We start from the raw sequence: 17,514 nt of genomic DNA on the forward strand, positions 1-17,514 counted from the left end.
AAGTGACAAAAATATTTTTTGACCTTAAAAACTAACACTTGAATTTTAAGAGACGGGAAAGTGTCTATTTTAAAGTTTATGGATGAGAAAGAGTCGGTTCCCTATTATTTATTGGTTTTATTTAGTTATTTTTTCATAAATATATCTTTTATGGGATTTATTTTTTTATTGAAAAAATATATTTAAGTGATAAATATTTAAAGTGGCAAAGGGATATAAAATTTGTTTGTTTGTATTTCGTGAGCATCTAAATTATCAAGATATATTTAAATCGATTCCTTAATATGAAATATATGTTTCTGAGTTCCTTTGGTGAATGCTTTATATGATAATTTGAAACGCGGAGAAATTAATTTGTATACGTTGATGGCTATAATCAATGCTTCAATTAGAAAGATCAAGGCTTGTGATTGAGCTACGTTTTAATTTTATGGTAGTGGAGAAACACAGAGGGAGACGTTTTAAATGATGAAGATTTGCCATTTCATGTCAACATTAACACAAATCATCCGAATCTCTTACATAAATGCACAAAAAATATAGCCAAAGCAGCAGATTTAAATATTGTGGACAAGGGAATCCCATATTTTCCTTTCCTGAACAGACCTTGCACAAATGGCCAGAAGGAAACCAACACAAACACACTGAACAACAACTCGCCCAGCCATTTCCCCTGCCCAATTGATTGTGGTTGTAACCTAAACAAGCTGGTGGCCAATGCGGTCAGGTGTAGCATTACAACCGTTGTGATCGGTACAAAAACCGGTGACCCATCGAAAACAAATTGACCATCATCATCCGAAGTTGATTGACCTTTTCGTGTAACTTCAAATTTTATCTCTAATAATCCTAAGACTTTGAGCACCCCATTGAGAACTCCAAACAACCATGCACTCTGTGTGATAATTCTTGTCATGCATTGGTTAATCCACCATGTCTTAATGGGGAAACCAGTTCGTATGAACTCTGATAGAGTATACAGGTTGTAGCTCACAAAAGTGGCAACAAAAATATATGTACTTGGCTCCTGTACCTGCAATAATCAAATGGTGTTAAACGTGAAGACACATGTTAATCCGTCAATTGCAATGTATCATCAGTGCTTACATTTGGCAAGAAATGGGAGTTGGTGATGATGCAATAAGCAGGTAGAAGAGCATAGCACAGCTCAGGGATGGAGCGTAAGCCCCAAAGAAGGAGCCACAAATACGCCAAGCACTGCCTGAATTGGAGCTTGCCTTTGAAGGTGCCAATTATGGGGTTGTGTTTGCTGCATAGATTCTCAACAAATCCCGTGGTCCACCTCTTTTGTTGGCTCATCGCCGCTGGCCCACCAGGTGGTGCACAGCCTAGAAAGGCTGGAGGGTCAGGTGAGCAGTACCCTGTTCTCCAGCCTTTATTGTGGATGGTCAACCCTGTTAAGTTATCTTCGACTGTGGATCCATACATCCACCCAAACTGAAACCAGAATATATATCCGTATATAACATTAGATGTCATTCTTACTGATTTAAAATTTGGGTGTTATTTGGACTTGTAATTGAATTTGTTACATAAAACAGTGATGAACATTCTTGCTCCATATTACCTTTATACCCCAGCTAGTACCGTCTTCATAGCCACAGCCTGCAACCTGGTGACCTGCCTCAAGAGATGCCGATAGGTTGTTAGGATAATAATCTATCTTCCCTTTCATAGCATCAGCAGCTGACTTGATGAATTCTTTCGACATTCCAAACGCCCTCAGTAATTCTTTCTCATCTGCAAAACGAAGACAGAAAATTTAAGGTATTGGACCCTTGATCCATGATCAAAGGCAGACCATAGATGAAACTGGCAGAGCAAACAGAGATATAAATTAACCTGAGTAAATACGTCCTCCTTGGATTTCTACCTCATCCGGCAATAGACCGTAGATAACTTTTCGCTTGTGAAAACATCCAGTCCCTTGATAGAAAGGCCCTTGAATTCCCACTATTCCTTTTCCCAGATACTATATTTACAACATAAGCAAATTTATCTGCAAAGTTAACATCCTTAATGCAGCTAAAGTATTTGTATGTTAAAATAATGAAACAAGACTCACTTCGTGCAAAATCAGTAGTTGTTCAGGTCTGTCATAAAATAATTGCGGAGACTGAACAAATCCGCAGTCTCTTTCGTTCTTGGAACCCAGAAGAAGACACATCGCCTGAAGGAAAATTTGTGCGTTGTTGACAAACATGTCGCAGTCCAGATTAAGCATGAATGGAGCATTTGTCATCAGCCCAGAGACTCTAGTCTATTTATTGTACAAAATGTTAGAAATCAGAATCAGCTGAGATGTTGATTCGCAGACTCTGTGCATAAAGTTTGTTATTTATATGGGTTGGAGGAAGAAGAAGAACGACTTACTAGTACATTCATAGCTCCTGCTTTGTAATGATGTGGATGATTTGGCCTCTTCTCCCTGGATATGTAAATTAAATGTGGCACTGCATCTGGAAGACCCTCCTTGCTCTCCCATATGACCTAAAGAAAGGATTAATCTAGTTAATTGAATTCTATAGGTGCTTAATCTTAAGATAATTTCAATTCAATAAAACTACATGCACAACTTTGTGTATAAATAGTGATTATTATTATATGATTAGGTATTATTTTATTTTTAATTTTCATCTATCCAATCATATGATGACACATTATTATTTATGTATAAAATATATATATATAGTATTACTCAATTTCAATTAGAGTAAATAACATTTTCTCACTCACAATTTGGTCTAAAAACATTCTTTTACCCTTAGTTAACATAAATAATATTTTTCTAAAAATAAATAAAATTACGTTTAAAAAAACAAATCACATAAGGGTAAAATAGTAATTTTATTATTTATTAATTTTAAATAAAAAACAATTCTCTATCACAACCAAATATTTTAAATATCACAATTAATCTTTAAAAATGTTTAAAAAATTCATAAATTAATCTTTAAAAGTTTTTCAAACTCTCATATATTTTGAAATTATTATATAATCCAAATGATTATAATATGATATTTATACCTATAATTTATTACATTATATTTAATTTTTTAAAAGTGTAATTATTATTTTTAAAACTTTAGGATAGAGTGATAGGAAAAAAAAAAAGGGAAGAAATGAGAAAAGTGAAAATAAATATAAATAAGAAATTTTTTATATATCTTGAATATCTAAAAATGTTATTTTAAATTTTTGTTAATGTAATAATTTAAAAAAATAAAATAATAGAGATAAATTAATATTTTTACTATTTAACATGGTAGTTTCACTAAAACTTAATATTCTTATTTAATTTTAAATAAAAACTATTATTTATATTAATTATAGATAAAATAATGTCTCAAGACCAAACTTGGGTGAGAAAACTTAAATTACCCTTTCAAGTTTCAACAAATAATAATAATACAGGTTACGAGTCAAAGTGATTATTAACTTAGTGACGAATCGAAGAAAAACAGATGTTAAGTCTGTGGCATTTAATTAATAGCTACGTATGTAGTACGTACCTTCACTACAGCCCGATGATTTCGGAGCTCCGTATTCGAAAAGACGGCTAAGTCACCGGTCAGAGCCAACGGAAAAGGCTGTTTCGTTGCATTTTCAATCTTTCTGTAAAGTTTCTCGTACTCATCCTATAAAAAGACAAATGGACAAAAAAATGTAAATGCGACTCTGACGCAATAAGGCCAATAATTACAAACATTTCTGACGTATCTCTGTCCTAGTAAGACGGTATTTCTTTTTTTTTTTAATTTACTGCTTGACGTAACAGTTCTTTTACCTTCATCTTTTCGTGTTCTTGCTTGAATTCCCCAGAATTAGCACCGGATGGTACAGGCCGGTCATACAAGAAGTACCTAAAGGGGGCTCTAACTTGAACATTATATTTCTTACAAAATGGTACCCAAAGCTTAGCGAACTTAGACGCTTCAACAAGAGAATAAAAGATAAGAGGGGAGCAGGCATCATCCGAAACGTAGCAAGCTAGTTTGTTGGGTGGATAATCAACTGCCAACAAAGACAGCACAGTGTTTACAGTGAGGATAGGTGGCTCCAGCACAGGGTCAGCGGTTGTCACAAAACAGTCCACTGGAGGAAGTTCTTGTACTCTGTGGTGGAGTTCAAATATTAATAAGAAAAATAGTAAAATTTATCAAAAAACAAAAAAGTTAACAAAATATATATATAAATGATAAAATTAAGTTACTGTTGGCGGAGGCGTTCTGGATATGTTTGGTATGACAGAGGAGTCCATCTAGTGGCAATAACGAGAAGCCAGTTGAAAGTGAACCAGGACTCGCACAAGAAAGCAAGAAACCAAGCAAGCCCAGAGCCCCGGAGGGTGAGAAGACGATAAGTGAGGATACAAAAGAGAAGCAACAAGATGGTGACATCTACAGCTCTTGGGATTGTGTTTTTAATATAAACTTTTTGAAACAGGGGGAGAGACACAGGATTGGCCATGGAGAAGAGACAGATCCTTGTAACTGGTTTGTTCTTCTTGCAGAGTGTATTACAAGACATATAAAGAAGTAGCTTTGTCGGCCTCAATCAGTGAACTTAATTATTATTAATTTGCCGGACAAATCGTTTGTTACATAAGTGGTGATGAAAGCGTACTTGTCTTGATATTTTAAATTCATTTCTGGTGAATCGGGTCAAAGCTCCGTCGGAATAGGTTAAATTGGAGGGTGAGAATTTTTATAATGGTTGAGATTTGAGCCAAATATTAAAAATTATATAAATAAATTTATCTTGTCATTCATATAAGACTGGTCAATTTTATAACAATAAAATTATGTGTATTTATTTTTAATATATAATTTATATATATAAATAAAATATTATTATATAATTAAATTTTTTTATCATATGATGATATATATTTTAAAATTATTTAATTATATAATAATATATTATTATATACATAAATTATATATACAAAATAAATATACATAATATTGCTCATTTTGAAATCATTGATTGACAGTAACTCTATTAAGGTAAGCAGGCAGAATTAGTCGGTGGCTGCTGTTGAATTTTCAATAGGCTAAATGACCATTTCTCACAAGAACGACAATTTTTCTTTGTTCAAATTTTCACCCATCCTTCAATGAAACCGCAATTTTGATCACATAAAACTAAGTTAGTGGGAAGCTTGTTTTATAATCATTTATCAACAATTTATATAAATATTTGGCCAAATGTATTCCCCACCCAGGTTTGATATACAGATAGATTTTTTTTAATTCAAAAAAAAAACTTCACTAAATTTAGGATGTCAATTAAAATAGTTTAAAAAATTTATGTTTAAACTTTTTAGGTAAATTTTTAAGTAATTTAGTTTTTAAAGTAAACTTAATATTTATTTTAATAATACTTTTACTCTCTAATAATTACCTTTTTTTAGTTATGTTTTTTTTTAACAACATTTTTTTCGATAATATATTCTAACATCATTATATTGATTATAAGTTTGATAATTTATAAATCAAGAAATTCATAAAAAGTGTTTTGAAACAGATCAATTTTTGGTTTGATTATTGATATGTCTAAATTAAAACAAAAAAACATAAATAAATACAAAATTATTTTTAGATTCTTCTATGAAACAATAAGTTTTAATTTAGTCCTTAATAATACAAACATGGTATTATTGGAATATATCATACATTATAGTATTCATAGTACAAACTCACTTGCAACGATTAATGTGATTTCGAGATTCCTAAGTAAGTTTAATATATATATAAGAATCACATTAATTTAATGTAATTTTAATCAAATTTGTATCAATTAATGTAATTTTAATCGAGATCATATTGATTTATGTAATTCTCGACTTTTCTAAAGGATGAAATAAAAATAGAGAGAAAAGATTATTTAGGTTAAAATATAATTAAGTTCAATCAGTGAACTTAATTATTATTAATTTGCCGGACAAATCGTTTGTTACATATGTGGTGATGAAAGCGTACTTGTCTTGATATTATAAATTAGTTTGTGGTGAATCGGGTCAAAGCTCTGACGGAATAGGTTAAATTGAAGGGTGAAAAATTTTATAATTGTTGAGATTTGAGCCAAATATTAAAAAATATATAAATAAATTTATTTTGTCATTCATATCAGACTGGTCAAATTTGAAATCATTGATTGACAGTAACTCTATTAAGGCAAGCAGAATTAATGGGTGGCTGCTGTTGAATTTTCAATATGCTAAATGACCATTTCTCGCATGAAACGACAATTTTTCTTTCTTCAAATTTTCACCCATCCTTCAATGAAATCCGTAATTTTGATCGCAATTTTTAATTTGATTATTAATATGTCTAGATTAGAATGAAAAACATAAATAGATATAAAATTATTTTTAGATTCTTCTATGACACAATAAATTTTAATTTAGTCCTTAATAATACAAACATGGTATTAATGGAATATATCAGACATTACACTATCCATAGTACAAACTCACTCACACTCATTTATATTCACACTTGCATTTTCTTTCGCATCTGTTTCTGTTTTTTGTTTTGATATAAATATATAAACAATCAAACAAAAAATCGATCTATTTCAAAACAAGTTTATAAATGTTTCGATTCATAAATTACCAACTTCCAGTTAATATAATAATATTGGAGTATGCTATCAAAGAAAAAACACGATTGAAAAAAAAAAGATAATTACCACAGGATAAGGGTATTACTGAAATAAATATTCAGATTACTTAAAAGGATAAATTCATTAAAAGTTTATCTAAAAAGGCTTAGTCGTAATTTTTTTTACCTATTTTGATTAATATCCCATTCAAGTTCATTAAAACTTTTTATTAAATTTTTTATTTTGTAAATTTATTAAAAAGACCAAAAAAAAAAATATCATACTAAATGATACTATATTCCTAAAATTTTATTAAATACAAAGAAAAGAAATATTCACATTCAAAAATTTTATTAAGCTTTCAATTGTATAGAACCCAAAAATACAAAAGCTTATTAGAATATATAAATCATGCATATTAATGCATTTCTCCCAATATCTTCCAATCCTTTAAATTGGTGTGATTTCAATTGAGATCACACTAATAAGTGAGATTCTCGAGTAAGTTTAATATATATAAGAATTATATCGATTTGATGTGATTTTAATCAAAATTGTATCAATCAGTGTAATTTTAGTTGAGATCATACCGATTTATGTAATTCTCGACTTTTTTGACAAAAGTTAATTTTTAAAATTATTTAGGATAAAATAAAAATAGAGAGAAAAAAATATTTAGGTTAAAATATAATTTATTTATACTTTACAAGTATAAATAATATTAACTTTATCACAATACTTGGACAAATATTATCACCTTTTTTTTTCAGGCAAGATATTATCAATTTAAAGTGTATTTAAAAAATCCTAATAGTTTACTCAAAAAGAAATTGATAAAATGTAAAAATGAATAAAAATAAATTATTTATTGCTTTCTAATAATCATGAAATTCTAATATTTTACAATGATGTGCGATGGAAATATATAAACAAATTCTGAAGGGGCTGAAAATAATTTAGATAAAGTACAAGGGCATACAAAGCCGACCGTCCATCTGGGATTGGTGTTATTCTTTTTTGTTTTGTTTTTTTTTTCCATTTTTAAATGTAATTTGTCAATGATGAGCTTGCACACGTATGGAAATTGTGCTCAGTAGTAGTTGGATAATACGACAAAGTCAAATCATTACCCATGTGATGTTGAATTATTGAGCTGTGATGTGATGTGATGTTCATAAAGCTGAAAGAAACTAGACGTTTCCTCAATAAGTGCCCGGGACGGCATTACTATTGCCCCGCGCCAAAAGACATTTTCCCTCTCAAAGGTATAGGGAAAATTCAAAATGGGTTTTATTAATTTTTAAAAATTTAAATACTTATTTATTTGTTTGTTTTATTTATTATAATTAAAATAAAATTTTTATTTAAATAAAAAATAATTTTTATTTTTAATTTAAAAAATTAATAATTTTTCTCTTAACTTAATCTTTTAAAAAATAATCTTTCATCTTATTATATATGAATTTTAAGATTTTATATTTTAGAATGAACAGTTATCTCTCTCAAATCTTAAAATATTATATTTGTATTCTAAAAACGTTATTCCATCTTTTTGACAACTATTCTTCCTGACATTTCTCTTCGGCAACATATCTCCTCCATCTTTGGTGATTTTTTGGGCAAAAACCACAAAAAAATCTAATTGAAATAACAAATTTTTATGCACGAATATGTGTAAAAATTAGACAAATCTGTTAAACAATGTCACACAGACGTGAGTGTCGCCTGTGAGATGCCATCCTATTGATCAATGCATCGTCGACACATATATCATTACATGGATCTATGCAATTTTTGTATAGAATCTGTGTAAAAATTCGACCATTTCAATTAGATTTTTAATGGTTTTCACATTGAAAAATCACCATAGAGGAAGAAGAGATGCCGTCAAAGAGGAACGCCGATAAGAACAACACCAAAAAGATGGAATAAAGTTTTTTGAGATGTAAATGTAATATTTTAAAGTTTTAGAGAGACAATTGTTTATTCTAAAATATAAAACCTTAAAAACATACATAATAAAGGCGAAAGATTAATTTTTAAAATTAAGTTAGGAAAAAATAATTAGTTTTTAAAAATAAAAAATAATTTTTTTATTTAAATAAAAATTTTTAAACAACTATTTTACTTTTAATTATAATAATTAAAATTAATAAATATTTAAAATTTCAAAAATTAACCAAAATAAAAATATTCTTTGATGCTCATCATACTTTGGGTGGAAATAAGTCATCCGGCCTTACAAGTGATAAAAACATCACATCCCTGAAGTTTCCGTCCATCTCCAAGCTTTGTACTGTATAAATTGAAGTAATGTTAATTCATGTGACATACTGACGGCAAATCAACCAAACGGGATGGAGCCTACCCACTCATCAAAGACGAATTTACATCTTCACCGCCATTCTCAGTAGATTGACCATTATGTGAAATTTTGAAAAACATCTCAGATCGATAATCCTTGACAGACTCTGATTTGACCCATTGGATTTATATAGGCTGGCCCGAATCATAGGCTTCTACAGTATGTGGCTTTCGAGTTAGGTCAGTGCATGAATTTTTAAAGGCCTAAAGCCTGAGCTATAGGACCACTTCAATTTATATGGGGTAGGGCGTATTTACCTATTTAAATAATTTTTTTAATTTTAATTAAAACTTTTAAATATAAATTAATTTTTAATTATTAAAATTGAGAATAATATTTCAAATATTTTATTTATAATTTTTTTAATAAAAAAATACTGTGATTACATGATAAAAATATTATAAGTTTATAATATTGTATAAATAAATAAATTTACATATTATATAATTATAAACACAAATAAAATATGTATATCATATCATCTATCTATTCGTCTTTAACATTCAAATTTCTAAATTCATTTGACATTAATCTATTTGTAATATTTTGTAATAATAAAATTGAAATGAAAATAAAATTAAAAATATAAAGAATTTTTATTTGCAAATTTAGAGAGTTTTGTAAAGAGAGTTATCGAGAGAAAATGAAATTGAGAATATAATAAAAGAATTGAAATTAAAAAATGTATAAATAAATTAGAAATAAAAAAATTTTAAATTAATTTATATAAAAAAATTTTAAAAATTAAACAAAAAAATAAAGGTCTTACTTCTGTCACAAACAGAAACCTTGCTTCTTCTATCTTTTTTTTTTTTTAAATTTATAAACAGTATCAAATCAGATTAATTTGACTCATAAACTTAATATTAAAATCTATAACTCAGTCTAAAAAGACCTATAAACGTATAGTATCGGATAAGACCTTTTTAAGTTGTGCTTAAATTCTAAGCTTCAAACCAGACCTCTATTTGAATTTACCTGATTGACATGTCTAATCCTTGAGCAACACATTTATAATTTACTTCAAACAGCCACCTTGATATTGTCACAACTCCTGCCATACATTGACAGACGCACCATGAATAAACTAAGAAGCCAGTTGGAATGAATTCTGATAGTGCACAGATCGATGGGGGTTGCTTTGAAAAAAAAAAAAAGTTTAACATATGTGAAATTTCACTATAATCTTGAAAATTTCATATTAATTCTTTTGAATTTTATTATTTCTTTATAAATCCTCTCTATATTTTACTGTTATAGATAGATTTTCGATCACGCAAGGAGCAACAATGAAAATTATATCTAGTTCTTGGGCTTGCATAATCTTATACATTTTAACCATTAAAAAGAATGAAATTTTGTTATATCCAGTTACGGACCAAGAGATTTATTTAATACAGGAAGGTAAAAGTTAAATAAAAGTAAAAATAAAAATTTTGTATATCAATTAAGTGTTGATGAAATCTAAAAAAAAATATTATTATAAAATTTTAAGAATTATTTTAATATTTTAGATATGTTAAACTAATAATTGTTCAAAACTAGAAAAGTATTAAAATTTTTCATAAAGTAAAAGGTTATTCAAAATTTTCAAACCTGGGTTAAGTGACCCTCTTCGAAAACAAACACCCGAGTTCTTACAATGTAGTTAGGAATAGATCTGACAAATTGACGGGTCAAACTATGAGTATCGGAATTAATCTATTATTATATTTAAAGAGTTGCTCAATTGTGATTTATTGATCAAAACATTTGGAAGGGAATACATTCCCTGGAGTGCATGTTTAATTTGGTATTTACACCTTCAATTTGATTGTTAATATACTCTGTTTTGTCTCATTTCAGGACTCATGAGGCATTTTTAGCCCAAAAGTGTCTGTAATAAGCAACACGTCTATTGATCACTAGACAAGTAAAGGATGAATTCATATCATAAAGTCCTTTCCCCAAATCTTGACCTCGAAACCTTATTTGATATACAACATGTCTCCTGTATCTGATACTTGGCATCCGAGAAGTGTCACATGAAGGGAACACATAAATTGATGGTGATAGAAACTATGCATTTATTGACAGTTATCATTTTTCATTGCATTAAGATCAATTGGTTAAATTGTAGGGAAGAAAACAATTAAATTAGAAATATCAAAATCAAACTCTTTTTTATTTAATTGAACTATATAGTAACAAATAATCAATTAAAATATAATTTTATTACATCAAATAGTCGAAAACAAATATAGTAAAAAAAATATTATAATTTAACATTAAAATATCTCTAATGGGAAGAGTAAAACCACTGGGTTTTGCTTAAATAAACTAATCCACTATTTTAAAAAAATAGTATATTGTTTTCAGCTTATGAATAAATATATAATTCTCCAAAACAATAAGGCAAGGAAATAACATAGTTACAGAAAAATAATGAATATTATAATAAAATCAAAAGTATATATCTCACATTACAGACATTTAGAAAACAAATTTTCACCATCCAAAATATAACATCAAATGTGTCTAAAATATTGTCAAAAATTAAGGGTAATCCAATGGTAGATGAAAGAGAAAAAACATTTTTCTAAGAGTCCTTTAAATATAACTGTATAATACAACTAATTACCTTTCAACACAGATAACTGTTAAATTGTAAATCAAATGATGATCTTTACTATTTAGAATGAAGAACAATGAATATTCTATCAGCAATTCAAAAATCAGAGCAATCTAATAATAAAATTGAGAGAACAATAAAATCTCTCACAAACGTGTATTAAAAACCTAAGAGGACATTTTTGTCTCTTATTCTCTCCTCTTTTTATTATGACTTTAGTATGTTATTTATAAATATATATCGAACTCTTATGTTAATCTAATTTATAAATACAGTGGGCTAGACTTTTTTATTAAATAAATTTGGATTTTTTCGCATTGAAAGAGATCCATAAGCCCAATATAAATTCCTTTTAAATCTACACTTCAGTTTATCAACCTGAAGATTTTAGAGACTCTGGATTTAATATTTCATGTTGCTTTCATGCTGGATTTTAGAAACTTTCTGGGGCCTGTTTGTATGTATATGCAGAGGCCTGAGGGCCTTTTGGTTTAAATGAAGTAAAAACTTCCAAAATAACTAGTGTGAACAGGGGGGCCTTTGGCATCTTTGATGAAACAAACTTTGACGGATCTGGGTTCCTTATGTGGACCTAAAATTTGAAATCAAGACTTCGTATAGCTGACTAAATTGGACTTGGGACATGCGTTAGATTTTGGAAGGTTTCGAGACTTTGACAACAGGAGGATGTGGGACAAATTTGTTTCACTGTCTCGGGATCAATAATTGCACAATGACTTTTCTTGTCCAGCATCAATGAGCGTTTGGGCTTGGATCTTGTTTATAAAATTGATTGTTTTCAGCCATCGCAGCTTCATGGCTTATGCATGAAGACATGGTTACATAATTGAAAATTGCTTGGAAGTTGCAGATTATAAAATAATACCCAAAATATCCCTTGGATCAAATTTATTTTGTACCAGTAAAATTTAGAATTCAAATACATTTATTGATTTAGACTCTAGCGAAAGCACGCAATGTCTTTCCTCATTCACCTGTCAGAATCATTCATTTGGATGTCTCTCTGTCCAAGCTAGGACCATGCCTGTTCATATATGGTCAAACACTGCCGGGTTATTATTTTATATTACACACGAGAACGCTGGAAAGGCCTTTCTCATTTGTGGTTTGAAATCGGTGCCGCCTTGCACTAAAGGCCAAATGAGTATTTCCCACACGAAATTAGATAAAGTGATATTTCCATGTTTGAAAAATCTATTTATCCACCAATGGAATAATTATTAATTTGTTTTTAATTAAAATTACAAAACTATCCTAAACATTTAATAAAAATATGAATTATCAAATTTTCTTTATTTTTATTGAAATTATAGAAAAGCCTTAAACTAATTTTAGATCTTAATTATCATATATTATTTTTCTTAATTTTTTTCTTTTGTTATTTCTTCGTCACATCATCACTATTAACAAGATATTTTCTCCCTTACAAACAATATAAATCAATAAAATTATATATATATATTAAATACATAATTATATATATATATATATATATATATATATATATATATAATATTATTATATAATAGATTAATTTAGATAAAAAATATATATAGAACAATTTTAATTCAAATAAAAAGGATAAATTAATTAATAATTAATAGTGAAGTTAGATGGCTAATTAATAGAGGTTGATGATAATTGGTTGGGCAAGAGTTGTTTCAGCAAAGTTCGGTCAGTCGGCATATAGTAAAAGTTGAAGGAAGGTCTGGGATATTGACAAGGAAAGATGGCGATAATTTAAAAAAATCGTAATGTTAAAAAAATCAAATTGAACTCAACTAGGGCGGTCAAAGTTATATCCAGAAAGGCTGTGTTTGGTATTATTATCTGAAAAACCCGTGAATGCCCTTGGAAAAGGAGTAAACGTGAAAGTGTGGCAAAACCCAAGTGGCCAACTTGATTTTGTTAGGTCTTCACTTGTGAAGCCGTCCGTCTTTGCAAATTGGGATTTGCATGCATGATCTTTGTAGCCAAATACTTGATGATTTTTAAATTCGACTTACTGTACTTTGTAGTTTGCTGTTCAACCTCTCATAAGTTCAAAGCAAACTGAAATGGACCACAGATGGCGATGGACACGGCTTCAAGCTTTTCAATGCTACTTAATTATCTTCACTAATTTCACATGCTCCTTTTGAGTTCTTCGTTTGGTTTGGTTGTTGAATGTGAACTCAGTACTTTTATTCTATTCTTGAATTTGGTTTCACACTTCAATTTCTAGGTTTTTAATCTTTATTTTGTTGTCAAACTTTTTCTTCTGTGAAACTCACGGATACAAATTTCAGTACTTTTATTCTATTCTTGAATTTGGTTTCACACTTCAATTTCTAGGTTTTTAATCTTTATTTTGTTGTCAAACTTTTTCTTCTGTGAAACTCACGGATACAAATTTCGAAGGCGATCAGCAAGTAGCAAATAAGTATAGCTGCAACTTGCAGTTTGTAGAAGAAGCATCGATCATAATATAGTTTCTTCTATAAATATGATATAATTTCTGTAGTTCATTAAACAGTAAATAATTTTTTTCAATTATTAGGAAATCAACCTTCTTAGTTTCGACAATTAAAATTGACATGCAATTGCTTTCCTACCATAATGGAATTACAACAACACCAATCAAACCATTACTTTTATAAGATCTAATTTGACGGTTGTATTTATAACCTTATTTTCATTAATGTAAATCCTTATCATTAAAAGGAGAGAAAATAATTTACCAAGACTCGTAACCCTATTTTTTATATTCCTGTATTTGAGTTTATTTAAATTGCATGTACATCTCAATACAGGTGCCAATTGTTTACTAAATGTTGTTATAATGAGATCAAACAACTCTAAATTCAAATAATATCTTAAAGTATTTCAGATTAATCTTATCCTTATATTTTTTGTGAATTTGAATTATCATTCAGATGAGAATCATACAATTTTGTTATATGAACTTGTTTTATTGGTCCATACTACATTTATGTGAGTGTATATACAGATAAATTAAGAAAAGGGGGAATTTAATTGTATAAGAAAACTGTGGAGTGACGCATGAACATGCATGCTTGCATTGAAATTATAATAAACAAAGATAAAACACAGGCTACTAGAAAGTCGAAGAAGCTGCCTTTAATTGTCTGCATTTGGTGTAGACTTTTGTGGCCATAATTAATTCAATTTATTTAATGGCTCTTCTAAGTTCTAATAGACTTGATCTACTCCTACATTGGTCCCTTTCGATGTTTAGGTTAAACTATTTCGTATAGATTAAATCGACCATACCCAGTTGGTGTTAGGCTAAGGTGCCTGCTTCTTGGTGGATCGCATCATTCATTATCTGTCGGCTGTGATCCAAAATCTTCCTTGAGATGGGTGATCATCAAATCGATGACGTTTTGTTGAACTTGTTTTGATTTCAGTGCCATGGATTACTGTATACAACTCACCTACCGAATTGTTTCCCATCAAATATTTAACAAATCATGATCAAACGTGAACAACAATTTTTTACTACGCACGAATGTAATTAATTTTGATACATCAGATTTCTTGAAAACATAACTACGTAAGTGCCAATGCATTTCGATGGTAGTCTAAGTTTAGTGATAATTAAATTTAAAGTTTCATTACTTAACATTAATTAATGACTTGTTAAGTTAGAGAATCGAATGCGTAACGATTTGGGGCTGCATTATAATAATTAAATAGCATAAATAATTAATATTATGGTCCATCAGACAACTTGCGGCCGTCGATTAATTGGGGCTCTCTTTTTTCCTTCCAATATAGTACAAATTTAATTCCTGAAAATACCAAGAGTGTAGGAAAATTAAATAAAATACGCAAAACATTAAATGCCTATACCTGTTTAGATTAAAAAAAAAAAGTTAACTTTTCTTTTCTAAGAAAATGAGATAGTCTTCACCCATTTTATACTAATGTTAAAAATCAAAACAGAAACCACTCAAACACAAAATATGCAATTGTTGACGTAAAAAGTTACTGTTCATGCAAAGTTACTGCTCACACAAACGCAAAATTGTTTTCTGGGAAAATCACAGTTCTGATTTTTATTTTGATTTGGATACTAAAATTTGTTTTATTTTGACAAATATAATCGATATTAACTGTATATAAGTAATATGATTATTTAATTATCAATAAACAAAAAAAATAAAAAAAAAAAACATCAATTTCTTTAAAAAGTTATTATAATTTAATTGTTAAAAGCTTCAACTTTTCAACACTAACTTAAACAAATGAAATATTTGATTTATACAGGTATGAGTTAAGAGTCTTAAGATGTTGGAGGAGAAAGAAAATTGTTAAAAGAGTATGTTTGTTGGTTTGGTGTGTTAAGAAAAGTATGGTAAAAGATAAGGTAAATATTGTAAAAAGAGTATTATTGACCAAAAAAAAAAAAGAAATTAGAAAAGTAAAAGTGAATTTTTTTGGGTTAAAAAGATATAGAAGGGAATACTTTGGCCTATTTTACTTAATTTCTCAAGAGTGTGATTTTCGATAAAACATTTGATAACTATATTGTAAGATTTGAATTTGAATTTATGAATTTCTTGATTTCAAAGATGAAAATTAGAAGGAATTATAGTATTCTCCATGTAAAAATAAAAATTTCCAGCATTAAAATAATTAGCACATGGGTTGAGTAATAATTGAGCATCATTTTGATGAACGATGAACAACATTGAGGAAGAAAATGAGGGACAAGTTTGCAGTTGGGTTGACAATGAACAATGGGTTTCCATCTTTTTTATATATTATATGAAAAGAATCATACATATTAAAAAATGATTTTAAAAAATAAATTTATATAAATGTCTTTTCTTTCTTTTGTTCGAGCTATGCATATTAATTCATTAAAATGACCATACAGTGGCTTTGATTCTGCAGAAAACCTGTTCAAACTTTGACAAAAGTGATTTATTATTTTTTGTACGTACATGGCAACCCATGTTTCGACTCAACTTAAATAAGAGAAGTGATGAAAACGATGCCCTAAGTTGGGGGAACAAAAGCATGCATATAAGCATCTTGTTTACAACATGAAAATCAAAATGTATGGAAAAAATATTTGTTTTTTTCTTTTTGGGGGGACAATCCTCCAACTGCCGATTTGATATTAAAGAGTCCTAAGTAAATGTGTGTTTTAAGGGTGAATTGTCAAATTACAAGCCTTCTATTAGGAAATAAATAAATCATCATCAGGATTTTCAATAAGAATTCTGTATAGCCTTATAAAAAGAAGAGAATAAAATGTGCTTTCATATTTTAATGTTGTTTTGGTGCATAAATCATTAAAAAAATTTGGTAAATAAACTATATATAATTCAATTTTTAATTTTAATTTTCACCCATTTACATAATTCATTTTGACTCTCTCAACTTGTAGGTGGAAATTTGATATTCGTGTTGCTTAAATTCCACAAGTTTTATTAATAATTCAAGTTAAGTGACGCTCCTCCTACCTTTAATAATTCATGCAAGCATGCCATTTCTCTCCCTCTCTCTCTCACCTTCCACTTTGAATTGACAATATTGATGTTATTAGTTGTTTTTCCTTCTCAATTCTATTTTAATTAATTTTCCTCTGGATCAAATTCGTTAGGGTTAATTTGATCATCAAATTTATAAAATAATTGATAAATTTATGTTTAGAGATAAGTAATTGTGTTTGAGTATTGAACAACACCCATAATGCCAACCATAATGTTTGACTTTTTTTTTTTAATAACTAAGATCTCATCGATATTAATTAGATGAATAAATTTAAGATATAGTAACTGAATTTATAACTATTATACCAGATAAATCAAGTTAGATAAATAAACTCAGAGTATGTGACCGGACTTATAACTATTGTATTAGATAAATTAAT

At 28.6% G+C, this 17,514-nt stretch overlaps 1 protein-coding gene across 1 annotated transcript; it reads right to left on the bottom strand.

The window, feature by feature from the left end:
- Positions 1-455: 455 nt before the first annotated feature.
- Positions 456-4,578, bottom strand: LOC123222790 (cellulose synthase-like protein B4). The gene is made up of 9 exons (XM_044645760.1): positions 4,235-4,578; positions 3,809-4,136; positions 3,534-3,659; positions 2,395-2,511; positions 2,087-2,281; positions 1,864-1,993; positions 1,589-1,761; positions 1,108-1,458; positions 456-1,033 (listed from the first exon to the last, which is right to left on the bottom strand). The coding sequence occupies exons 1-9, from the start codon at positions 4,549-4,551 to the stop codon at positions 506-508; spliced, it is 2,265 nt and encodes a 754-aa protein (XP_044501695.1). The 5' UTR covers positions 4,552-4,578; the 3' UTR covers positions 456-505.
- Positions 4,579-17,514: the final 12,936 nt, after the last annotated feature.

Source organism: Mangifera indica, chromosome 8 (assembly GCF_011075055.1).
Source record: "Mangifera indica cultivar Alphonso chromosome 8, CATAS_Mindica_2.1, whole genome shotgun sequence".
Lineage (NCBI taxonomy): Eukaryota > Viridiplantae > Streptophyta > Magnoliopsida > Sapindales > Anacardiaceae > Mangifera > Mangifera indica.

What these genes read in the sequence shown, in the direction of transcription:
- LOC123222790 (XM_044645760.1), bottom strand. Translation starts at nt 4,551, where the DNA reads ATGTCTTGTAATACACTCTGCAAGAAGAACAAACCAGTTACAAGGATC. An exon ending in AGGAGGACGTATTTACTCAG is followed by an intron (nt 1,762 to 1,863) that starts GTTAATTTATAT and finishes TTCGTTTTGCAG; the next exon opens with ATGAGAAAGAATTACTGAGG. An exon ending in GTACTAGCTGGGGTATAAAG is followed by an intron (nt 1,459 to 1,588) that starts GTAATATGGAGC and finishes TTCTGGTTTCAG; the next exon opens with TTTGGGTGGATGTATGGATC.